Below are 26,606 nucleotides of genomic sequence, written 5' to 3'. Positions count from 1 at the left end.
GAACTTTCAGTCTGAGAGAGACTGGTGACTTAGATTGCATTGAAATAACAGATTTGTGATAGAAGTGTTGAAATGGAGAATTTAAACACATTCAACGCCACTGTTCTGTTATTTTTGAACCCTTCATAGGTTTGTTGATAAAATAGCATTTTGATTAAGTTGCAATGATGTCCTATTGTGTTTTACAGTTAATTGGTATAAATGACTAAATGTATGTGTTCACATGTACATAATGAATGTGTAATACATAGGTGGGCAAATTTTGGTATGTACGTTTTGGAATCTAAATGGCTGTGTGGCTGGATATATCACCTCAGTTGCTAAACACCTGCATATCCTACTGAAGTTTTATTTGACTGGCCCTTGTTATTATTATTTTTTTAAATCTATTTTTAAAAAGCATTTGGATAGACTGAATATAGAAGTTTGCAGCAGTCATAAAATCCATTTTTTTATTACAGAACATCATGGTTTGTGCCCATTTGTAATATGTAACACATACTATTTGCAAATCTGCAATTAGAGGGTTTCATGTTAGTAGTTTCTGCAAGAATTTTAGATCTTTGAAACTATTTCAATTGCATAGAATACGTTTCCTTTAGATATACTATGGTAAATCATGCGTGGATTACTTTTATGATCATCTCTAATAAATGGAATATGATTAACATCTTGTCTTTACTTACCTTCAGTGTATATCTGCTGAGCCATGTCTGTGCAGCATCTACATATTTCACGCAATTTAAATCTTCAAATAAATTTGCTATTTGTCTGAGTAAGGTATTGAAGATTCTGAGATGCTTAACAATGTGATAATTAGTCTTTCAGTCTTTCTTGACCTGTATCTGATATTCTTCACTATGTGATATAAATATAGTAGGATATAAAAAGATATAAAATAGCTTGGCTTCAACATTTTGAGGCTAATTCAAGTGTCACAAGGAAATAAAGTTACTATTAGAGCAATCACAGAAGGAGGGGCTTGTTTGTGTTTATGGTTTTTCCTGTTTGTTTTTAACCAACAGTTTTCTATACTATTTTCCCATGCCTGGTCAAAGATTCTTTTGAGTAACAGTGGAAATTTTTTTGCCATTTTACCGTAACTACATGGTTTTGTTGTTATCTTCTTTAGGTGATACAATGATAATACAGTGTTGACTATGGAATACATGTTTATTTATGTGTATTTATAGTATTAACATAATAAACGGGAAAAAAACCTGGGTATGTATGAGAGTTATAGTTGAGTTTATAATCGTGTTCTCAAAATGGGTACTGCTGAGAGATACGAGTTTAAGTCAAGTTTTCATTCAGGCTGTCTTCGAAACAGTAATGAGCTATGCAGTGGGAAAATACATCTCTAGATGAAATGCTGTGTCTTCACAGGGACAGTTTGATTTCCATTTCTAAACATAATTTTTCTCAATATTATTTCGGTGGGGAAAAGAGGTAGAAAAATATGTTTTTGGTGAAAATGTGAATATTTTTCATTGTTGGACTAGCCAGAGTTCCAGACACCATCCTCCTTCTCACAATATTGAGAAAATATGCAGTAATTAGTATATTGATGTTCTTACTTAACAGAGGTACTTCCTTATGTGCTGAAGCAACAACTGGTAGTGCTGAATGACAGATAAATTCAGAAACTCAATCATTTAATAAGGATTAAGCTGAATAAAAATTATTTCAGTAAGATCTCATTTGATAATACACTTACAGCCTGTTTTAGCTACAAATTTAAAATATTGTCCTGATAATGCTGAGTAGGTTTATTACTAACTTGCAAAATTACCATCTTTTCATCCTTTTACTTATGTTTTTTTCCCTTTATTTTTCTTTCATACAGGCCATGCAAGTAAAGGTACAGGTCGAAGTGCATGATGTGTCTTTGTCTTAGATTTAGAGATGATCAGGCTCCAAGCATTTTTTCCATTGATCATAGCAGTGGCGTCACAAAGTGAAGGCCCAGGTTCCACCTACTATAAATTTTCTCTGAGTTAAAGTGGCATTATTTGACCAGAGCAGCTGAAATTCCCTTGGGCAACCCCACGTGTTGCTTAATGTGAAAATGTAGTAAAATTCCCTTTGGTAACTATTTTGGATGTACATTCCGCCTCTGCTGTCTTTCTGCGTTCTGATTTATTTTGCTAATATATTGAAATAGACATCATAAAAGCAATGCCTAAGTAGAGTTGTCAGAAACATGTATTTGGCTTATGATATTCAGGAAAAATATATGGGAGAAACGTGCTATAACCTATACCCTGCCTGAGGTGAATATAAGATTGTATTAGAACCAATAAGTTTAAATAAGATATAGGATTTAAATCCTAACTTTTTCTAAAATTAGAAGTATCTTTAGTAAAGATGTGAGATGTGACAAAACTTTTGAATATTCCTTGTTTCTTTTAGGTATTTAATGTATTCAAAGCTTGCTTTGTCTCCAGTGAACCATAATTCACCTTCCTTTGCATCATTCACAGTATCTTTTTTAACATATGAATTTCTAATAATAAATGAGTACTTTTCAACCTATGGTGGTTGAAAAACCAACCTTCAGTGGTGAAGCAGAATGAACAGCAAAATGGAGCATAAACCCCTTCCATCTTTCCCTTCACCCTGCGTTCTGAGAAGCACACATGATGCTGTGAAGAGTGTTCAATCAATTACATTGTAGGCATAAGTTAAAAAGTGAGCAGTTTTGTTAAACTGAGAGACCTGATTTCATGCTTTGCTGTTGTCAAACTTCTCCGAGTATATAGAGTAGGATTTAATGAGTGCTCTCATGATTATCTCAGGGAATTTAAGGCTTAAAGAGGCTTGGAAATACTAAAAAGAGTAATTCCATCATCTTCGACAGTTTTGGCTGGTGGGTTTCTTTTTTTTCAGTAGAAAGTCTTTTTTCTTTTTGATTGTCTATTTAATTATTATGAATCTCCTGGAGAATCTGTAATTCTTTTTCTGTGTATGTTTGTTGAAGAAAAATCCATTTGTGTGTTAAAATCCTCAAACAAGTAAAATCATTATGTGCTGTTAGGCAACCAGATTATATTATTATTCTTGCTGAGGTCCTTTTACCACAGTTAATTTTTTAGGCAAAATATTTCCAATTTAATTCACTTTACATATGAAATGAAGATATTGTGTTTACTCATGCAGGTCCATATTAGAACTGAAAGAGACATAATTTTATTGTCATTTAGGTTTCTGTCTGTGACTCTACTTATACATTTATCAGGAGGAGCTGTGAATTCAAAGAGAGCAGAATTTGATGGCAAAGGCAGAATGGATCTTCTTTTCGTGTTTTAAAAATGTTCAGGCTTTAAGGTTCACCTACCTTGTCCATACCTCATTATTAATCTCAAATGAAAATAAAGAAAATTGGATGTGTAAAATGTCCTCAAGCATAAAGATAGAGGAAAAACAAACCAGTCTCTCCTTTTCTTTTTTTTTTTAAATATATCTATTATATGTTTTGTTATTCCTTATTGAAGATGCATAGTGACGCCACTGGAATACAGTGATACATTGTGGGATTTGTTTGTCTGCTGTCGATGTAAAGTACAAATAATGTCATTATTATAGCCATTACATCACTGCTATTTCTAAGGCACTTCCAAAAGCAAAGCTTTGAGGCAAGTACTCTTTTGCAATTGTTAGTTCCTTAAGAAAGGAAGCCACATCCATTTTGTGTTCCCTCTGACCTGCAAAATGCTCAACACCAGCTACATACACAGAGATTCATCATCTAGAAGACAGAATCTGCCAAAATTTGCCACTGAGTAGAATATATAGGGCTGCTTTTTTTTTCCTTCCAGTGATTACTGTGATAATAGTGTGGTAATAATTGGTAAATAATGAATTGCAATGGATTCTGCTGTATCCTTATGTGGAAGTACACAATGTATTATAAAAACAGTAGTCAGTAAAATTTAATTGACAGAGGGAAAAGGATGTGGAGGGTTAAATGCAAGCATTTGCTATTTTGTAGTGTTGTATAAGTCTGGAGGCCTAGTCCTGAAATCTTATCTTAGGCAAAACTCCCCTTCAGTGTAGTAGGAGTTTCATCTAGGTACAGAATTCAGAACTGGGCTATTTTTATGTTGTTGTTGTTGTTGTTTACCATATGTTCATTAAATATATGGGTCTGTTCTAAAGATTTTGGTTCGCTATCTCATAAATGAAAAGTTGTGTGTGAAATATTGTTGTACAGTGTCTCTTACAAGAAGATAGGGCAGGTGTTATTCTGTTGTGCTGTTTACTTCTCTGTCTCTTTTGTTTTCCTTTTCCTATTACTGATGATCTCCAAAGATGCAAAAGACACAATTTTTCATCCCAGAGTTACTTATATTAGCCAAAGCCAAAGGGCAGTGCTTTCCCCAAAGGCACTAATCCATTGGCATTTAATTACATTGAATCAAAGCCTTTTAGATACTGGTAATTTTCAGCTGAGACAAATCAGACAATATTCTTTCATTCAGATCCTGGATAGCTATCTTTATGTGAGTTTCTAAAAAAAATGTAAACATCTTAAATTTATCTCTGTAACATTGAGAACTAATGGTGTCCCCAGAGACTTTTAATTTCAGGGTTGTTGTTAAGTTCAGCTTTTAATTTCAGGGTTGTTTCTGGTTTGAGAGGTAAGATCCAGAAAATATAGTTAGATCCATATGTATGAATGCACACAAAAGTATGTCACGGCTATTAAATATTACTGTTATTGCAATTTCTGCACTGACACACACCATAAGTAGTCCTTTACATTTCCCGTTCAAGACTGTACACCCTTCCCTGAATGTAGCATTTTAAATTAATCATACTACGTCAGGAGCATAGTTCCCTTGGACTGTTAGGGGAACAGTGTGATGGACAAGTGTGAGAACAGAGAATTACGGTCATTTACTTTTCTATTTTTTTTTAATTATAGTCTGGAGGACAAGATCAAGAGAGAAAGAAATCAAAACGTAGAGGGGATTTGTACTCCATACAAACATCCTTGATTGTAGCTGCACTTAAAAAGATGCTTCCTATTGGTTTGAATATGTGCACTCCTGGAGACCAAGAGCTCATTTCTTTGGCTAAGACTAGATACAGCCATGTAAGTGTATACTTTGTAAGAGTTTTTTAATGCAAAATGAGGAGGGCTTTATAAACTGACCTCTGAGGCATAGCTATCTAAGCAGTGAATATAATTAATCAATGTACTGTAAGCATTTAAGGCTCCTAATTGTGCTTTCACAAGATAAAGTGACGACAGCTGCCATCATTTTCATGTCATTTTCCATTTGTATACAATGTACATTTTTACATATGCATATTCATTTGGAACAAATACTGAAATATCATTAATTAACTTTAATTCTTTTCAAAGTTTAATCCTTGTTTTGTGGTCAAAATTGAAGTCTTTGTCCCATGCCTTATATACTTTGAAAACAAGAGAGGTTAAGTTTCAATATTAAAATAATAGCTGTTCTATGTTATACATGTTTTTATGAGATGAATCATAACCTGAATTGAAAAATACTTCTACATTTTTACAGAGGGACACTGATGATGAAGTCAAAGAACATTTACGTAACAACTTACATTTGCAGGAAAAGGTAACAAAAAAAAAGTCTGTCCTAAAAATGCTGATGTGCACTTTTAAAACACAGAAATTAGAATTGCATTGTTTATCATGATACATAAAAAACAAAAAAAGAATGTGAAAAGCTATTAGAAAAATTGACATTTTAACTTTTTTCTTCATAATTTTTTCATGACAATAATTACTTTATTTGTAGCTTTGGCTGGTATTTTCAAGTTTCAGGAAGTCCAATAGAATGGGACAAGCATAAAGAATTTAGGTATTTCTAGTTCTAAGGCTGTAATTACTAAGAATCAACTCAATCCAAGAAGAAAATAAAATTAAAACTATAGTATTTCAGCTACTCTACTTGAACTTAACTTGCTCTAATGATTATGTAGTATTTCTAAGAATATATGCATTTTAAAGTGACTGATAAAATAAGAAAAGCTTGTGTCATCTTAACCCTTGAGTTGTACCAGCACATTTATGTTTCTGCTATTTATATGCTGAATACACTGTCAAAGGTGATACCAAAACGGAGTCCTCATAATTCTGTAAAAATAAGTGATTTAGATCATTGCCTACAGTCTTTGAACAAAACAGGACTAACTCGTTTGTCTTCATGGGAGATGACTGTCTGGTTGCTATGAATTTGTGCTTACATAAATTTAATTTGGACACACTAAGTAATTCTAGTGTGTTTCCTCTATTTCTGTCTTGCAAAAAAAACCAAACCATGTAACTCTTCACCTACTGAAATTCCAGCTGTATTCCATAGGCTCCATAAACCAGCCTTCCGCTGTCAGTACAGAAGTCCTGTAAGGAGTTAAACTCAATCCCAGTACTAAATGTGCTTCCGTATTTTTAATGCAGTTATATGGAATCCGGATGTCCCAGGGTGCTTTATTTGGTTTCATGAAATAAAAATCCAGAACCTTGCCTAAGAATTCAGTTCAGTTACCCAGCAGTATACAGAATCTAATGCCACTGTTCTGAGCAGCTAGCAGATGTTAATTTTGACTAAAAGTGGACAGATGAAGTATCTATAACATTATTATACTGTAAGAATAATAGTGGTGGTAGTCAAATTCCTTTAGCAGCTTACATACAAAATATGTTGGGTTTCAGTCTGATGATCCAGCTGTGAAATGGCAGTTAAATCTGTATAAAGACATTTTGAAGAGTGATGAACCTACTGACCCTGAGAGAAATGTGGAACGTGTGCAGAGGATATCAGCAGCGCTCTATCATCTGGAACAGGTAAAAAGTTAAATGTCTATACTGTGTTTGTTTTAAAATAGTATGAGGTTTTTTCATTGTAGAGATTATTTCAACTTCAGTTGAGTGTCATTATTGAAGTTTCCAGCTAAAAATTATTTTTGTGTGTCTGCATGTGTACACACAGGCACATACAGATGTGTGTATACGCAGAGTTTTTAATGTAATCTGTTGAAGTGCCTCAGTTTAGCTTCAGGGGTGCAGTTGCCTCTGCAAAACTTTGTGAACAATTGCAAGAAGTATAGTATACAAATGATTACCATTAATAGGTGAAAACTCTGTAATTTTAGGAAGACACACTTGCATGTGCCCTTGTTTTTAATATACTGGGTTTAGCTCGTCTCCTATTTCTGCACCTGAGGATGCTGTAGCAAGTTCTTAAACGGTTGCCTGTTCATTCAAATGATACAATTCAAATACAAAAAGGCATTTGTACTCTTCCCTCATAAAATTAATCCATCTCATTCACAAGTGATACAGCACAGAAATTTGTTCACATGAACAACTGAATGTGCAGCTAGAAACAGACAAAATTACTATTTTGGAATTTCAGCAGAGAGTCCCACACATGAGATACTTGGCATCTTGAGCTTTTCTGTATAAACTGAGAGGTACTATATATAAGGTCCCCAGTATTTTTTCTTATTAATTTAAAAACAAAACAACAAAAAAAAGTCCCCAAAGAACATTTCTTTTCATGTGATGGGGAGTGTCTGCAACATTTGTTGTTACAAATTTGCTAACTACATTAACCACTAGCTAAAAAGGAAACCTCGGATAAAAGTTGAAGAGTTTTCATGGTATGTACTAGAAGATATTTTCCCATAGGTTGAACAACCACTGAGATCAAAGAAAGCTGTTTGGCACAAACTCCTGTCAAAACAACGCAAAAGGGCTGTCGTTGCGTGTTTCAGAATGGCACCATTATACAACCTGCCAAGGTAAATGGCTTAAAGGGGTTTTTTGGTAACTTTTGTTCACAATTCTGAGTGCAAGTATTGCTTGTGTGTCTACCTACAACTTTATTGACTGTTAGGCCTATGTAATTCTGTTTAAGAGACAAGAGAGTTGGTTAGTTATCAGCTAATTCCTCACAGCAGCCAAATACCTGTCTCATGAGAAATACCCAGAGGGGGAAAAGACCATAGGAATTACACTGCTTCAAAACCAAAATGCTTCATTTTTGTCAGCTGTTAGTCCGTATAGTTCCTCAAGTTATCTGTGAAAATCATTAAGATGTTGCTGTTTCTGTCCCTTTTTTGCCTCTGATGGATTGCTCTTTTTATTTTCCTGTTTTTGTATTCTTTTCTTTTTAAACTTTGTATGGCTGTTCCTCTCCTATTGCATGAACACTTCGTGCTCTTTAGCTTATCTGAGGCAATCTTTAGCTACTACATCAGAATGTTGTATGCATCCAAGCGGCTGCCGGGGCAGAGCAGTGCGGAACGATATTTTGGACTTGTGTGTTGCTCTGCTCCTCACTCCAGTTGAATGTAGGTACCACAAAGTCCAAGATAAAGTGCATCCTGTGCCTGGATCCATCTACTGCTTTAAACAGAATATTAAGACCATGTGGCATTGGGGTCATTTCCTTTACCCTGTTCCTTCTCAACAGAGCTGCTTTTTATCCAGATATATCCTAAGCATATCCTTAATTAAGTTTGCTTCTCACTTTCTCCTGCACTTTTTCACCTTTCATCTTTAATATTTTTGTTCAAAGATTGTTCGCAAAGTATTTAACAGAAGAGTTGCATGGCATTTTTAAATGCCTTTATTAAAGCCAATCTACATGCTCAATGTTGGCTAAAGGTCTGTAGCTGTGCCACTAACATATTGGAAAAAGATTGGGTTTGCACAAGACAAATGAAAAGCCAGTTATACTGTAAAAAGCACACAACCTTCCATTACAAAAAGCAGTAATTCTAGAGTACAGTAGCTTCTCTAAGTTATCACACTAACACCAGGCAATCTTTGAAGAACCAGAGAAATGAAAAGGTTTAAGTACAAGATAAGAACAAAGTGGCTGGTATCAACCATTCAACCATTTCATCTTCAAGAATTACATACATTTTGTGACCTTTTTTTTTTACAACCATATTCTGGATTTATAAATTCTTAAAATATTTGGAATATCTATGAGCACCCAAACGATAAAAATAGTTCATCGTATTTCAACCTTTTAAAAACCCTTATATTTATTATTTTTGAGGTTGATGGAACACGTGCTGAGGGGCAAAATGGGTTATGAATCTATATTTTAATTTTCAAGAAAATACGGTGTAATACTCATTGAAGTTGAACATTTATATTATCTGTAATTTTCATTAGAAATTTTTCTGTGTTGAAAAGATTGAAGTTGGTTCTTCTCAAACTTTATGGTAGATTTTGTGGTGGAATTTACTCCTAATTTAATTATGAATCTGAGGCAAATCTGTCCAGTTATTTCTTCTTGTAGATGCTAGAAGTGAACTATTTTAGCCAATTAATTGTGGTGTCTGCACTTCAAAACAGGCAAGAGTGAAAAACCACTTTGGACTTAGGATCATAAAACCATAGAACGGTTTCGCTTGGCAGGGACCTTTAAAGGTCATCTAGTCCAGCCCCCCTGCAATAAGCAGGGACTTTTAGGTATATTGCTTAATCAATAGGTGCAGAACAAAGTTTTAAAATTCACTACTTCATAGACCTTTTTTCTCCTATATAAATCATAGGAAAATAAGGATATCACACTACTATGCTTCTATAACTATCTCCATCATTTAAATTTACTGTGTTGTTAAGACGTCTCTGAACCCTAAGGAGATTATTTAAAGTGGGGTATGATTAATTCTAGGAGCCATGTAAACCCCTTTGAATCAGAGTTTCAAATGCAGCTTTCCTTATCTTGTACATTTCCTCCTTTTAGTTTATATTGGGAGTGTGAGTTCTAAATTATATGATTTATTTAATTTATATTGAGTCCTAAATTTGATGCTAGAATCAATTAATTTAAAGGGCAGTAAACAAACATTATGGTGGTACCCTTTCATTTGTCCTAGAAAAGATTAATATCTTCAGTGAATAATGAGCTCTTTCTGTTGAAAATTTTCTGGAGATTTAGGTGGCTTTCAATATAACTTAAAATTAATCTCATATTTTAATCTAATTTTCTTCAAAATACATTCTTATATGTATTCGTTTTTAGGAATTCCAGTAAGATATTTCATGAATTGAAATGTCTATTGATGTGCTGGTGCTTGTTAAATCATAGAAAAATTAATTTAGCTTCCACTGTAAATGTTCCAGGGACTCCCTTTTCTGAGAAGTGGCTGGAGATACAGAGGAAACAGTTGTATTTTAAAATATTTTTATTTTTCAAGGATAAAAAAAATCAATTGAGTTAGGAGATACTGATTCTTCATGTTCTTTGTTTAATGAACGTACATCAAAAAGTGTTTTATGTGATAAATGTTTTCTCTGAGACGTGTGTATCTGTGTTTGATGTTTTAGGGAAACGAATTTGTAAAAAAAATTGTCTTATTGTCTGTCATCTGTATATGCACATAAATACAGCGAAGTTGCACGTGGCAATTTTTCATACGCAGTTTACAAATACATTCTCTCTGACTATTTTATTGAATTTAACTTGTGCCTTTCTTCAATGGAAACCTATATGCTTTTCTTCAGACACAAAATTAGCAATTTCTTCCTGAGCACCTTTCAACGTGTTTGGCTGGAAAAAGTACATGAAAAAACTCAGTATGACAGGCTTATACTCAAGTTAACGGTAATGTAACTTGTGGAGAGCCTCTTCCTTATACGCACACTTATTCCTTCCCAGCCATGATTTGATGTTATCATAAAACATGAATTTGTACAATTTTCAGAGGGGATTCTGATTGGTCAGTTTTCAAAATTTGATAATAAAATGGCACCAGTGTCAGCAGGAGAACCTAGATGGTTGGCCCAATATCTATTCCATTATAAAATAATAATTCATAAGCACAGTGTATTTAAACAAGACGTATACATAGCCAATTTATATACCTTTTGTTAGTAGTGCAGGACAAAATTAAATGAAAAGGCTGTGTGGAACAACCTTTCTAACCTTGTGTACTGCACCTGAAAACAAAACCTTCCCCCAAATGTAATGTAAAGATGAAATGGTTTGGCCATTATTATGTGTAGTCTTATTGCCATGAGCTGTATTTTCTGTGGAAAGTTAAATTAATGAATACTGTATAGTCATAGTTCATATGCCTAAGAATTTTCTAAAATTGGTCATTTTCTAGAGCAGGTTTTATGTATTTCTAATCCAGCTTCTTTGAGGCCACATCAATACTGCCCTGATTTGGAACTAAAAGAAGCAAAGCTGAGGTTAGGCTTCTCTGTGCGGAAGGAGGCAATGATTGAATGATTGTCTGCAGATAACAGAAGAGCACTTGATAGTTATTTTGGTGTTGATGGCCAACTTCTGCTGTCTCAATGTCCTAAATCTGGCAAGCTAGATTTACATCTCGTAGGTGTAAATCCCACCCACTCATTCTCAGTCTGTTCAAGTGTGTATTTTTTCCCATGCTTGCATTAAGGTTCCACTCCTGCAGTTTCACGTATAATGCATCTTAGCACTCCCAAAGCCTTCAAAACAAAGATGTATCCATGTGTATATAAAAAAAAAATAGTAGGAATGTTCAAAAGTACATGCAGATTTGCCACTGAGTGTTAGTTGTGTTTTGCATTTTGTTTCACTGACCAATCAGAGGATCAGAAATTGTACAAATACGTATCTTTACTAATCATTAACCACCTGAGCTGTTATACTATGTTCCGTTACCCCTCTTGATCTCACTTTCACAACCCCCCCAGGCACCGTTCTATTAACCTCTTCCTCCATGGCTATCAGAACTATTGGATAGAAACAGAGGAATATTCATTTGAGGAGAAACTAGTTCAGGATTTGGCTGTAAGTACTGACATAATCGGGCATATTTTTCAGTGCCCACTTTAGTGTACATTTTACGTATCTATTATAACCTATATTTAATTTTCGTGTACTGTATGCATAAGCATAAACTTATAAAACATTAACCCTTATGCTTTGAGGCATAAGGTCATTTTCTGCTGTGGTCAAAAAGGCATTCGTCCTGTGATGCACACTGAAGTGCATTAAGGTTGTTTACGCCTTCAGACGAACTATGTGATACTCATTCCTGGGAAGAGAAATGGATTAGATGAACTGTCAGACTATTTTTGTCATTATGGTAATTCCTATGTTCCTATATTTTATTTACTGGATTTTAAAGCTTGACACAGTTGATCCTTCCCCCTTTTTAAAATTTTTGTTGATGCATAATATTTAATTTTAACATTTTCCGCTTTTATACAAATTAATTTTGCTGTTTACTTGTTGATACATCATAAGGAGAAATAAATATATGCAGCCGTATTCAGCAAAAATTGAGTTTACATGTGTACTTGATAGAAGTGATTGGTAAACATCGGCATTTTGTTACTGAATATTGATTCACAACCTACTGCTTTTTCTCTTCCCTCTCTGTAGTTAGTCTCAAATACTTCCAAGGTACCGATCTCCATAGTGTCTAAACACCATGAAAATTAATATATAGCTTCATGGACCACATGAATATGTATCAGGAGATGCTTCAGTGTTAGAAAAAACAGTTATGTTGTGCTTTTTAGAGACCCGTTGGTATAGAAGGTTGTATGATTTTTCAGAATTGCTGCTGATAGATTCTTCTCATACTCTGGACAATTATATGGTCACAGTCTTTGGCTTTGTTCCTTCTGTCTAACAAAAGGAATGAGGCCATTAATCAAAACCGTGATTACAATTCTTTCAGATTTACTGGAGAAGTAAATTGAACTTCTGTAATTGCAATTATTACTATAATTACAACAACTCTACAATAATTGCAAACCCTACAAAGGGGCGGTAACACAAGCAAGTAAAGGTGATATGCTGCTCTTCTGCCAACACTCATTATGATGCATTTCAAACTGCCAAAAAATGTTTGAAGTTGACAATAAGAGCAATCCTTACATTTGTTGAATCAAGGTTACCTAACATGATATATGAAAGTACTGTAGGAAATGGTAGTCTGAATAGGATGTATCTGATGATATTATTAAAGAGAGTTCTATTTACCAATAATTCTCCAGATAAATAATTGAACTGGGACTTTCTTTCTGTTCTGGTCCACTGGAAACACATAATTTCTGCTGAATAAGGCTTCCCTAAGATTTTTGCTGTCTCATTCTCAATAGCTTGCAAATGAGAAGCTCCTAATGTTACTATCAAATATGAATAACAAGCAGATACTCTAACTCCTTCCAAGTTATACAGGCACACAATGTTGCAGGTCATGCTGTAAGCTGCTGACTAAGATCAGTACTGGAAGTTAATACAAATTGGACAGAATAAAACTACTGAAATCCTTTTCTAAGCTTAATTACTTATTTTTTTTTTACTCATGAAGCTTAATTTGTATATTCTGATATAAATCTTGAGACAGACACCTCCAAAAAAAGATGAAGAAGAAGAGGAAGAGACCGAGAAAAAACAGCCTGATCCACTTCATCAGATTATCCTCTATTTTAGTCGCAGTGCTCTCACAGAGAGAAGGTAAAAAGAGCTTTGTTGAAAAGCACATGGAGTAAAAGCATGCAGTAATTGAATTTCTAACAATATTACAGAAGTGATTTAACACAGCTGCTGTTCAGTATTGCGCATGGTGAATGCATTTTTGCCTCTCGGTTTCATTAGAGTTCTCATGTATTTAAACTTGGTATAACCTTTATATTGAGACAAATATTGACTATTTTTGGCATTTCAAAAGCTTGGTAAATACCTAATACAGAAATAACTGAGCATGAATTCTCATAACAACATAAAGTCTGCAGGAACTGCTGGTTCATTCAGAGTTCCCTCCGCTGGTCTCTGCTGGTAATTGATGTGTGCTCTTGTTGTTGGTATTCATTACATTTTACTCAGTATGTCAGAAAAGGTTTCATTGGTGATTAGCATTTATCGCTTTCAGTGCCAGTGTCTGTTTTGAATTTAAACTGTTGATTACAGTATGTATTTTGTATTAGCAGAGTACTCCAGTGCTTCATGTACTTTTTCTGCATGACTAACATAATCTTGCCGTCTGACAGCCACAATTATTCTAACGCATATCTCCATAATACTTTTCTGCACTTGTAGCAGCTAGCGATCCTTACTTATCCAACATGACTAAGTTGGATGTCCAAATATACCTCTAAACTGTTCAGTTAAAAAGCTACAGAGACTTGGTTTGAGATAAGAAATACATTTATAAAACGATTTTCAAGTGTAATAGCGTTTCAAGTAGACATGTATCTACTTTAATAAAATACCCTTTAATAAAAAAGGTATTTAAATATTAGTAGGAGCATGACATCTTTTTATTACTGCATCATAAAATAATTTTAAATATTTTTTACTCTTTACAGCAAACTAGAAGATGATCCTTTATATATTGCTTATTCTGCCATGATGGCAAAGGTAAGTACATCATTTCAAGCTCCACTCCTCACTCCACTTACGTACCTCCCATTAATTTTAGATTTTTTCTAGACCTTTTCCCTCTGTTTCTTATGTGGACTTCTTGAGACTAGTAATTTCTATGTTTTTAAGGAAGCCAATGATGTTCAGAGTTAAATATATAAGGAGAAATTTCCTACCTTAAAATAATACTATAAAATTCCAGTAGGTGCAATCCTGTTGATATCACTTGGCAATTCATTTTGTGCAGGATTAACTCATGAGCAGTCTTAACCTGTTAGTTATCTTTATTCTTTGGGTAACTGTTTTGGAGTTAAAATTTGAAGTCTGTCAAAAATAAGTTGACAATCAATTTTTGCAAGATACTGATTACAGCTGACGCGTGAAGGAGACTTTGACTGTGAAGAGAAATATTGTGGATATAACTAAAGATATGACACAAGACACATAGCCTGCAGTTACAGGGTATATGTGTAGTTGGATGAATACCCTGAAGTACTCATACGTTAGGGAATATCAGCTACTTAAGTGTGGATGAGCACAAACATTTATGATTACAGGGATTTTAAATCTTCTTGATGCCTTTAATTATTGCTTGAATAAATGTCTTTGGTCATTTTTGTAGAAATACTATAGTAAAAGTAGGTGTTACATTTCATAATAAGGAAAATCTTGTGATTTCTGTTTCTGACATATAAAGAGCTGTCAGGAAGAAGAAGAAGAAGAAGAAGAAGAAAAAGAAAAGACATTTGAGGTGAGACTTTAAATAACATTTCTTTCTCATTGCCTAATGTATTTTAATTTGTCCACTAGTATTTTATGTATTCCCACTAGAATAAATGCAAGAATAACACAGTGCATGTTGGGCTGGTTTACTATATTATTAATACAAAAGAAAGATGGTGTGTTCTGAAGTTTTGGAATCAAACAACCCATGGATTACAGAGGCAGATGGCCTTCAACAACTTCAGCTTTCTCATCTTCCCGTTTTTTCCTAAATCAGTTCTAGTCTGCAGTCTGTTCTCCTTTCTGTTCCCAAACCCAGGAGAAAGAAATGGAAAAACAGAGAACACTCTATCAGCAAGCTCGCTTACATGATCGTGGAGCTGCTGAGATGGTCCTTCAGATGATCAGTGCAAGCAAAGGTAATGTTCTGTGAATTATTAAAAGTATACGTGATATACATATCATAGGTTAAAATGTTATACATGTATATAGTGTATTATGTCATTATAACTAGGATATGTATATCATCCACAATTTGTGTATGGTATACAATGAGACAAAATAAATGTCAATTACAACTATACTAGGCAAAATTTCTAGACTCCTTTTCTGATTAAATAGTTCATAACTGCAAGTTTTAATGACTCTACCCTTGTTCTGACAGGTCATACAGGGCCCATGGTTGTTGAAACACTAAAACTTGGTATTGCTATTCTAAATGGTGGGAATACCATAGTTCAACAGGTAATGTTTTTCTAACTACTGAGTCTTGTTTGTGTAAAGGAAGCGAGTAATTTTGAGAATTTGAGTGTTCTGTCATGCTTCTATTTTATTGCATTTAATTTTAAGCTAAACAGTGAGGAAATATCAGGGTATTTTTGGTACAATAAAAATTATATTATTGCTTGCCAGTGATTTGCATTTCAATTGATAATTCAGGAAGTTGTTAATTAATGTAATTTTAATATAATTTTCTTTCTCCCCCCAAAATGTATACCCTCTAGAAAATGCTAGACTACCTGAAGGAGAAAAAGGATGCTGGATTTTTTCAGAGTCTCTCTGGCTTGATGCAATCCTGCAGGTAAAAACATAAATCGTGTTATTAGAGTTTCAGTTTTATTCAGGTTAGTAGCTTTTTGCTCAGTGCAGGTGGATCTGTTAGATTTAAATTACAGGAGTCACAGATTATAGAACTCTTGTGGGAAATTTTTTGTGAATCAGAGGAATAGTATGTTAATCTTCTAGAGTTTTCTTCCAAAGGAGAAAACAAAGCAAAGACTGTGTATGCCTTTGAACGCTTAGTTTGGAGAGGCAGAAAGGTAAAATGTAATGACTTTTTTACTGGTCCCAGATCCCTCAAGTTTTCTTCTGGCTGGTTCTAAGGATGGAGAAAAGCCATCACTGAAGGAGAGACAGGCCACTGGAGCTTCACTGAGCTTTCAGTTTCTGCACATCTCTGACGAGTTGGTGTTTCTGATTACTCTTACAGTAGACAACCTCCTTTTCTTGGCCTTTTAAAGCAACAGAGGGTGTATGAAGCAAGGAAAAAATGTGAAAGGAATGGTGACCTGCACTGCAGAAATTATCGGAGTAGTTGCAGCCTAATTAAACGACATTTATGTTGTAACTTTTCCATTTCTGTAGAACCGTTTAGCAAGGACTAGCTCAAACAGGACCTGCAGTGATGATATCACCAACTGTATATGTGTATTGTTCAGGACTTCACTAAAAAAAGGTTTTGATAAAATGACTTCAATACTGACAAGAGGTTGAAAATGATGCTTTAAAATATTTTTTTTTGGTTTAATGATGTTGCTAGCGAGTAGAATATGTGACTGCATTGCTGTTGAACTGAAAAAAAAATCAGAAGATTTTAGAATTATATTTGGACTGTTTGAATTAAAGTATTCTGACTGGCTGGTGAGAAGAACCATCATCTGCTACTCCACGTACCTGGCTATGCCAAGTTAGCAAAAGAAAATTCAGGTATCAATGTATTTTGACCTTGGAAGACATGGAATCTCTGATTCCATATCCAACTTCTGAATATGGAATCAGATATTCCATATGTCTTCTGAATAACATAAACATAATATATACAATAACAATATAATAGAAATAACAGTGATAACAGTGGAAAACAGCATGACTGAGAAATAACTGCAGTAATGTCCTTTTGGCAGGCAGGTTTAAGTCAATATAAAAGAGCAACATTTCAGGTTCCTTTTCTACTTTTCATTTATACATGAAACCATGAACGACATTACTGGAAGTAAAGTTAGGTAAATGGTGAGACCTGACCTGAGACTCATTTCTTTTGAGAAATGGACACTGGACCCTTATTTTCATCCCAAGCTCTTTTGTTTAATATTCACACTAAATATGAGGCAATGCATGTCACAGTGGGTCAAGACTAGTTGTTGAAGGCCACCAGAGATTTCCTAGAAGAAAATATTTTCCGTTGTGTACTACAGTACTATTTCCTGGTTGTTTTTTTCTTTTCTTTTTTTTTTCAATATAAGTGTTCTTGACTTGAATGCATTTGAGAGACAAAATAAAGCAGAAGGCCTGGGAATGGTGACTGAAGAAGGAACGCGTAAGTAGAATGACATTGATTCCAGTAGTGCGTAAAACATCATTTGTGCTTTCTTCTTTAACTAGATCTGTTATTCACTGTGGCTTGAGGTTTCTGTTGATAAACTTACTATAAGTAATTCTAGGCTTTGAGTTCTGAATATACTTTATCTTTACAAAATCTTTAGCAATAATTTTTAAGAAAAGCACTGTAACTTCCAGTATTCTTATCCTGTGTTCTTGTTATTTTTCTTTGATCCACAGTCATCGTTCGTGAGCGTGGTATGTTTGGGTTTACAGTTTTTGATGCTATTGTTGCAAAAATGTGTTGCAAATAAAGAGAGAAATCTTTCATTGCATCTTCCCAAATATCTTTAGGTTTAGCTTTATGGTCTGTGGCAGGTTGTGTGTTCAGCTTGGATAAATATTTTGATGCTTATTAAAAAAGTGTCATTCATACTTAAGGCATGATTTTAGTTCTGACTAACCATTTACTTATTAGATATCTATCCTGTTGCTTTGTTTTTTCTGTTTTTTAACCATGGATGCATTGGAGTGCTGAATATTTTGGCTTTGCTTTTTCTGTCAGTTTTTCTTTTCATTATTACCAGTCTGTTTCTTTTAAATTGCTTTAATGCTTTTATAATACTGTTTTTATTAGAATTCCAGTTTTAAAGGTTGCTGTAAGATTGTGTGTTCTGCATATTTAATCATAACAGTTGTCACATAATCATTGTTATTATATATTTTAAAGGTGAAAAAGTGTTGCAGCATGATGAATTTACTCGAGACCTATTCAGATTTTTACAACTGCTCTGTGAAGGGCATAACAATGGTAAGGGAACTGAACTAATTTTGGAGAAAACGTGTGATGAATCTGTTCTTAAACCGAGTTGAATAGAACTGACTCTAATGTTTTTTTTTTCTCTGATTCATTTAGTTTTCTGAGGGGAAACTGGCATACCAACAATATGAATTGCAGAGTTCAATTTGAATTTTTAAGTCTTAATGTAATTTCAGTTTTTATGCCACTCATTAATAGTAAAGCCAGTTGCAAGTCATGTGGATAACAATTTTCAGTTGTATTTACATTATGATCTGCTGTAGTTCAATTTCCACCACATAAGCATTTGTACCCAACAAGGTACTTGAATAGAATATGTTCTTCGTGTCTCCATGAAATCATGAAAATAACCTTGTAATTTTTTTATTCCTTTATAGACTAACCAAGCACAAATCCCTTTTAATTTCAGATTTTCAAAACTACCTACGTACTCAAATGGGCAACACCACAACAGTGAATATTATTATTAGTACAGTTGACTATCTCTTGCGTCTTCAGGTGAGGAAAAAAAAAGAGGAAAATGGAGTAAAACATATTTGCCTTGCCTTCATCTTTACAAATTCATATTTTACTGGAATCAAATGGAAAATCCTCTCTTCAGGGATATCTAAAATAAAGAGTTCTGGTTTCATTTATTTCATCTCTTCTTTCCTTTTAAAATAGATGACCTTTCAGAATTCTGTGTGAAACCAGATGTTTGTTAATTTATTTCATTGTTCACCTCTGCAAGAAGCATAGTTATATAACAATGCAAAAAGTTATTGTAATGAGAAATAGACTGACACAGAAATACTAAATTTCATGTGCTTCTGATCCAACTTTTGCTGATACAAATGCAGGCAGTAACTACTGCATACAGAATCTAAAATTTAAAAATACAACATTGTTGGTTTTTTGTAGGAATCAATCAGTGACTTCTATTGGTACTATTCAGGAAAGGATGTCATTGATGACTCAGGACAACGTAACTTCTCTAAAGCTTTGGCTGTCACCAAACAAATATTCAATTCCCTTACAGAATATATCCAGGTAAACAAAATGTTTCGCTCAAGGTGCTGACAGTGAAGTTCTATGATTACATGGCCTGATCATGTCCTGTCATAAATTTGTAAATCCTTTGGCTTTATTTTTCTTAATTTTGAGAAATCACTGGCCCAGTATAAAGTTAATACTAAAATACGTGAATGGCTGCATATTTAACATGATAAGATGCAGTATTTACGCACTAGATACCGAAGGGAACTTGGGAAGTTTTCGCATTCACAGAAGCCTGAAGTTTCTTTTTTTTAATTTTTTGCTGAGAAATCTTCGGAAAGCAAGTTGGTTTGGGTGCGTTTGTTTTATTTGCTATAAATAAAAAAGTGTTTTTCTTAATTTTTGTAGGGTCCTTGCATAGGTAATCAACAGAGTCTGGCTCATAGCAGGCTGTGGGATGCAGTTGTTGGCTTTCTTCACGTCTTTGCCAATATGCAGATGAAGCTTTCACAGGTATTTTCGGTAGTCAAGTAATCCTTTTTTGCATATGTTTATAAATTACAGTCAAGTGAGTGCTGAAAGCTATAAAGCAGTTCGTGTGCTGATACCCGTTGATTGTGCATGGGCCTGTTGTAATGCAGAGGTCCCAGACTGAATCTCAGGACTGGCGTCTTCATAGCACTCCTTTTAGCATTAATCATCACTGTGTACTCACCTTTTTGAATATCAAACTGTCTGCTTCCAACTCAGTTAAACCTTTCCAATAACAAAGGTGGCAGTTTGGTCCCTTCCTCCCTGTTGCCAAAACCTGATGATCTGTCAGAGCAGAAGCACCACTAAAAGCATGGTTCCCATGCTACAACTAAGTAGGGCAAGGGAAAAGCTGGGAAAGATTCAAGAAGGGAGGGAATGTGCCAGGCAGTCAACATGTCCCATTAATTTATCACAGGCACTGAGCAGGAGAGCAACAGGCAGTGTTCATTTCACTGTGTGGGGCATTGTCAAGACCCACCCCTCCGCACAGTTTCAGGCTTTTGTGTTCTTTTGCAACTTCTGCGTAAAGGGAGAAAAAACAGAAACACAACCGATACAACCGCTCAAAACCCGCTGACCGATGCTGCCACTCCCAGAGCCACGATTGCTGCCTCCCTCCCCCGGCCAGCCCCTCCCAGTAACACACTGGGCATGGCGTGACATGACAGGGAATATCCCTGTGGCCAGTTTGAATCCGCTCTCTTGGCTGTGCCCCCTCCCTCCTGGCTTCTTGTGCCCCTGGCAGAGCCTGGGAAGCTGGAAAAGTGTGTGATTAGCACAAGCACTGCCCAGCAACACAAAACATCAGTGTGTTATCTCAACATTGTTTTCATACTAAGTCCAAAGCACAGCACTGTGACAGCTGCAGGGAAGAAAATTAACTCTAGCCTAGCTGAAGCCATAAGGAACCATAGACTCAAGGCACTAAGCACTGAATGCAACAGTGCAGAGGGTCAGTTCCTTACTCTTTCTCCGTGTCTCTGTTACCCTCTGGCTTACTCATAAGATTTCTTCCCACCCTACAGAAGTATATCAGAATTTTGAGGGTACTTAACAGTTTTTAGGTCACAGAATCACAGACTGGCAGGGGTTGGGAGGCACCTCTGGAGATCATCTTGTCCACCCCCCCTGCTGGAGCAGGCACCCCCAGAGCAGGGGGCATGGGAACGCGTCCAGGCGGGGGGTGAATGTCTCCAGGGAAGGGACCCCACAGCCTCTCTGGGCAGCCTGTGCCCCTGCTCTGGCACCCCCACAGGTCCTTATTGTTAGTCACAAATCCACATTAGACTTACCATGTTCTGTAGTTAAACTGAACAGTTCTAGTTCTGTTTGAGTGGTAATGCATTTTGCCATTAAATATTCCCTGTGAAGTGAGAAAGGATGTATTCTTTCTGAGATGAATACTGCCAGATCTCTGGAGTAACCAGTTTTGTGAGTTTCTGCTGTCCCTTTTCCGCACTTTGGTACTCCTTAATGCTTTATTAAAGCTTATCTTTATGGTATTAATACCTCTGCTGTAGTAAGTTACCCTCATATTGTGCAAGATTTCTGGTATTAACCATAATAAAATGACAATGAAATATTGCTGAATCATGTGAACTACATTTAGCTAAGTCCTGCATACTGTTTTTTTCCAAAGGTATTTAGTTTTCTGGATAAATACAGAGAAAAGCAGCTTTGTACTCTTTTTTTTTTTTTTTTTTTTTTTAACAGGACTCTGCACAGATTGAATTGCTTAAAGAACTGCTAGATCTACTGAAGGATATGGTAGTGATGCTTTTGTCACTGCTTGAAGGTTAGACCTGTTTTCTTTATGGTCAAATATGATTATCTCAGCTTCATAATGTAAAGTATGATAATTACATTAATCTCGTTTTAATTGCCTTTGTGTAATGTCAGGAAAAATCCTATTTCATATTTATTTAACAATTATTCTGGAATACACAGTCCTGAAAAAGAGGGCTGCTACAGAAAAGCATGTTGAAAAAAAATTACGAAGACTTAAGAACATTTTGGTTCTGTTCTCAGCATGAATGTGAAATTTATTTATTTTAAATGTAGCAATGCCAAATAACTTCCTGTTTTAACACACTGTTTAGGTAATGTTGTAAATGGAACCATTGGAAAACAAATGGTAGACACGCTTGTAGAATCATCTAGCAACGTAGAAATGATTTTGAAGTTCTTTGACATGTTCCTCAAGTTAAAAGATCTGACAAACTCAGATGCTTTCAAAGAGCATGACCCAGATGGTAAAGGCATCATTTCAAAGAAGGAATTCCAGAAATCAATGGAGGCGCAAAAACAATACATACAGTCAGAGATTGAATTCCTGCTGTCCTGTGCAGAAGCTGATGAAAATGATATGTTTAACTATGTCGATTTTGTGGAAAGATTCCATGAACCAGCCAAAGACATTGGATTTAATGTAGCAGTATTGTTAACAAACCTTTCAGAGCACATGCCTAATGATTCACGCCTTCAGAGCTTACTTGAACCTGCGGAAAGTGTTCTTAATTACTTTGAACCATACCTTGGCCGTATTGAAATAATGGGTGGAGCCAAGAAAATAGAAAGAGTTTACTTTGAAATCAGTGAATCCAGTAGAATGCAGTGGGAGAAGCCACAGGTGAAGGAATCCAAAAGGCAGTTCATATTTGATGTTGTAAATGAAGGTGGAGAGCAAGAAAAAATGGAACTCTTTGTGAATTTCTGTGAAGACACGATCTTTGAAATGCAGTTAGCATCCCAGATCTCTGAAACGGATTCATCTGAGAGGCCTGAGGAAGAGGAAGAGGCAGAGCCTTGTTATGTAGTAGATATTGGAGATGATGAAGAGGAGAAGTCTCTGGAATCTGCTTCAGCTTTTGCAATGGCCTGTACTGCAGTGAAGAAGAACGTTGCCAACTTTTTTAAAATGGTCACTGTGAAGAACCTAAGGAAACAATACAGGAAAGTTAGAAAGATGACAGTAAAAGAGATGGTGAAAGTGTTTTTCTCCTTTTTCTGGTTCCTATTTGTAGGGATGTTCCAACTGTTCTTTACGATAGTGTGGGGAATCTTCCAGATTCTTTGGAGCACTGTATTTGGGGGTGGCCTGGTTGAAGGAGCCAAAAACATTAAAGTTACTAAAATATTAGGGGACATGCCTGACCCAACCCAGTTTGGAATCCATGATGATGTTATGGAAGCAGAAAAAGCTGAGAGCGATGAGCACGGCATCAGAGCTGAACTTGTGCAGTTTGTGAAGGGTGAAAAGGGAGAAACTGACATAATCTCAGACATTTTTGGCATTCATACAAAGAAAGAAGGTGGCTCAAAACATGGTCATGATGCTGGACTTGGAGATATTGCAGAAATCCTTGGTACCGATATCCAGTCATCTTTAGAAAACACTGTTCGTAAGAAGAAAGGATTACAGGTATGTTAAAGAAATTTTGCATTTCTTTGCAGAAAATAATACTAACACAAATATATTACAGAATTTCCTATTAGTAACTGAATTATTTGCCAGTTAAATGATTAATAAATGTTCTTGATGAGAACATACTTTATCATCTGTACTCTTTTAAAAATAAACATGAGAGTTTACGTGGCAGAAAAATGTAGCCCGATGTGTTTACATTTCATTGCAGTAAATTGTTGTTATTGTTCATTTGGACCTTATTCAAAACAAAAATTGTTAGCAGCTTTCTAGGCACAGTTTCTGCTTTAAATGGTTTACAGTCTCGTTTATTTGGCATACCCCATTTTTTAGCAGTATATTTCAATTACTTTTGCAATCTACTTTCTCCATAATAATGCCTTATCATTATCATCTTTCTTCTACATGCTTAACTGATCACATACAATAAAATACCATTTTTTCCTATTATTTGAGATAATTTTGCTTGAATTTATTGTTACTTTAATGTTTATCGTATAATCATTCGTTACCTTTATTCTGTTTTATGAACAATATATTTTGTTCCATTCAGTTGAGCTAAATATAATTTCCCATTCTGTTTAAAAATGGATTGAACTAAATGTCAAAACCCAAATGCATTTGGCATATTTAGAATGCATTATGTTTCACTCTACGCTTCAGATCTGTTTCTACTTGTTATTCGAAAATATCTTTCCTCTCATCGTTAATCCACCTCTTTATGGTATGCTTTCTAGGTATTTTCAAGATAAATCTCCATTGTACAGCTTCTTAGTTCATTATTTAATCTTCATTTGTATGTTTTTCTCCAAGATTTGTTTATTGCCTAGATCAATCTGTATTTTTCCATTCATTTTTCTTATTTATTTATTAATTCATTTTTATGTGTCTGCTTCAAAATTACAAGTCTTTTAAAAACCTATGTAAAAACACATGTAAATATGTAACATATTTAAAAATACTATTTTAACTTAAGGATCTTAGCAGGTCTGAGTAATATTTTAGATTTTTCTTTGTTTTCCTTTGATTTATACATTTCTTTCAGATTTGTTTGTAACTGTTGATAAAAATGCTCAGTAATTTATGCAGATGCTTCGAGTCATTAATTGAAGTCAGCTATGCAATTTATCCAGCTTTTACCTTTTATACGTTATCTAGTGAAACTTACCAAAATAATGTTTACAGTAATTCTATATTACAGAAATTGCTGTTCACATTTTGTATATGAGTGGCTTGAGTAATCCAGCTAGCGCTCTGGATATAACTATTAAGTAGAGCAGAGAAACTGCAAAATAATCTATGGAATTTTGTATGACAAAGATTGTTAGGACTTAGTTTTTACTGCGAAATGCCACAAGAATCTGTGCTCGGAGCCATGCAGCTTCACAAATAAAAAAAGGAGTAGTGAGCTGAGAGAGTTTGCCGATAAATCTAAGTTATTCATACCAGTAAAATCAAGAGCTAACCGCAAAGTTGCCTTAAAGTAGCAGATGAATATCGGTGAAGGGAAGAGAAGTTATAATTTTACATGTAAAATGTTGGATTTTGAGCTAATTTTTACTGCTTGGATATAAAATCTTGGGAATATAATAGAGTTGTACAGAAGTATCAGTTCAATGAAAATGTCAGTCAACACACATCAAAAAAGCAAACTGAAATTTTGAATTGTTGAGAAAGGAATAGAGAGAGGAACACCCCAGAATATTACTATGCTTCATTAACCAAAATTATATATGCCTCTTGAAGGCCAGGTTCCCCCATTTCAAAAAGAATGTGATAGAACTGAGAAAGTTTCAGTGAAGGTCAAAAAGTTATCAAAACTTGGTATGAAACTAATCTTGTGTATGGAATTAAGTAGGCCTGGAAATGAGAAAACTGAGACAGCATATGATAGAGGGATGGAGAGGAAGGATATGGATTTATTCATTCTTTCCCCACCCTACCCCTTGGAAGAACTAGGCATCATCAAGTGACCTCTGAATTACCCCTCCCCCAGCTTGAGATCTTAGGGGAAACTGTGGAAGAGTTACACACGCTTCCATCACGTGTACTAGATGAAGTTCCACAGATAAGAGGTGAGATCAGCAAGGCAAGATCGATTTAGTAAATTCTTTCAAAAATCTTTTCACTACTTATGTGCAAGAGAGGGACATCCAGGTGAGTAGTTGGGGAAGAGTTTAGATAACTGTTTATGTATTAACCAGAATGTAGAATACACCCATAGAGAGTTGGTGTCTAAGCACTTTGACAGAATAAAGAGGGTAAAGAGTTAAGATAGTTTTTTACAAAAGTGAATAGTAACAAATTTAGGCACTTCAGGTGCTTTTGTGTGTCTAGGACTTCAGAGCCTGCATCTCCCTGATTTCCAGTGAAGCTTAGATATGCAAACTGCATTTGAAATGAGTTTACTTTGGTCTTGTGTCACTGAGCCTAAAGGTGTTTGAAATCCAGGCCCCAGCTTCTTTGCAGCACTTAGCCATCTGTAAAAAATGGGTTTTCATTATATCAAGGGAATGTTGTAAACACATACTTGTATGGTTGTGAGGTGTGCCAGTAAAGGTTTAATGAACCATCAACCCACCTAAGGTAAACAGTTTGAGGAAAATGTCGCGTAATTAAAAGTTCTTTAAATATTTGTCTGTTTTCAATTGCAGCAGTTGATCTTGACAGAGTAATTGGGTTCTGTAGTATCACGGATCTATTTCAGATTTTTGACGCTATCATTGGTAGCTTGAAATAAATGAATTGTTTCAAATTAAATTCAATTGTTTCAGTTCAATTCATTGATCTGAATTCAAATTCAACAAATATTGAAATGCTGTATTATTCCTCGTTTCGTATTTGGAATCAGGCATAATCAGTAACTGCCCTGAGTCTTTGTGAGTGACTTTTGTATTAGGGTATGATCGAGATGTAGTTACCTTCATCCTCAGCTGGTCGCGTAATCTGTCTGACAACCATGTATAATTACTTTAAGTTGTTCAGTGAACTGGGCTAGTTACAGTATTGATAACATTATACTGAAAAAGGCTATCAGAAGAATTCCTGCAGTGTTCACTGTTAAAATCTAGTCTGAGCTGTCTATTTTTAAAAATCTAACACTTCAGAAGTGCAGAGTGGTATAAAAATATAGTGTGTTAATTCTTTTGTTTCTTAG

The 26,606-nt window shown here is 35.0% G+C and overlaps 1 protein-coding gene across 1 annotated transcript in view; it reads left to right on the top strand.

Moving 5' to 3' along the window:
• RYR3 (ryanodine receptor 3) overlaps positions 1-26,606 on the top strand; it is a 254,437-nt gene that overhangs the window by 204,921 nt on the left and 22,910 nt on the right. Inside the window, exons 70-88 of the mRNA XM_075103206.1 lie at positions 4,928-5,098; positions 5,541-5,600; positions 6,698-6,829; positions 7,676-7,788; positions 11,693-11,789; positions 13,360-13,469; positions 14,321-14,372; positions 15,073-15,126; positions 15,418-15,517; positions 15,763-15,842; positions 16,103-16,179; positions 17,621-17,694; positions 17,937-17,954; positions 18,427-18,507; positions 18,926-19,014; positions 19,417-19,545; positions 19,900-20,004; positions 21,739-21,820; positions 22,125-23,446. Of these exons, the coding sequence (XP_074959307.1) occupies positions 4,928-5,098; positions 5,541-5,600; positions 6,698-6,829; positions 7,676-7,788; positions 11,693-11,789; positions 13,360-13,469; positions 14,321-14,372; positions 15,073-15,126; positions 15,418-15,517; positions 15,763-15,842; positions 16,103-16,179; positions 17,621-17,694; positions 17,937-17,954; positions 18,427-18,507; positions 18,926-19,014; positions 19,417-19,545; positions 19,900-20,004; positions 21,739-21,820; positions 22,125-23,446 (2,946 nt within the window). The remainder of the gene's footprint in view (positions 1-4,927; positions 5,099-5,540; positions 5,601-6,697; positions 6,830-7,675; positions 7,789-11,692; positions 11,790-13,359; positions 13,470-14,320; positions 14,373-15,072; positions 15,127-15,417; positions 15,518-15,762; positions 15,843-16,102; positions 16,180-17,620; positions 17,695-17,936; positions 17,955-18,426; positions 18,508-18,925; positions 19,015-19,416; positions 19,546-19,899; positions 20,005-21,738; positions 21,821-22,124; positions 23,447-26,606) is intronic.

The sequence above is a fragment of the Phalacrocorax aristotelis genome, chromosome 9, assembly GCF_949628215.1.
Source record: "Phalacrocorax aristotelis chromosome 9, bGulAri2.1, whole genome shotgun sequence".
In the NCBI taxonomy this organism is placed as follows: domain Eukaryota; kingdom Metazoa; phylum Chordata; class Aves; order Suliformes; family Phalacrocoracidae; genus Phalacrocorax; species Phalacrocorax aristotelis.
This window is presented reverse-complemented; position numbering and strand designations above follow the sequence as displayed.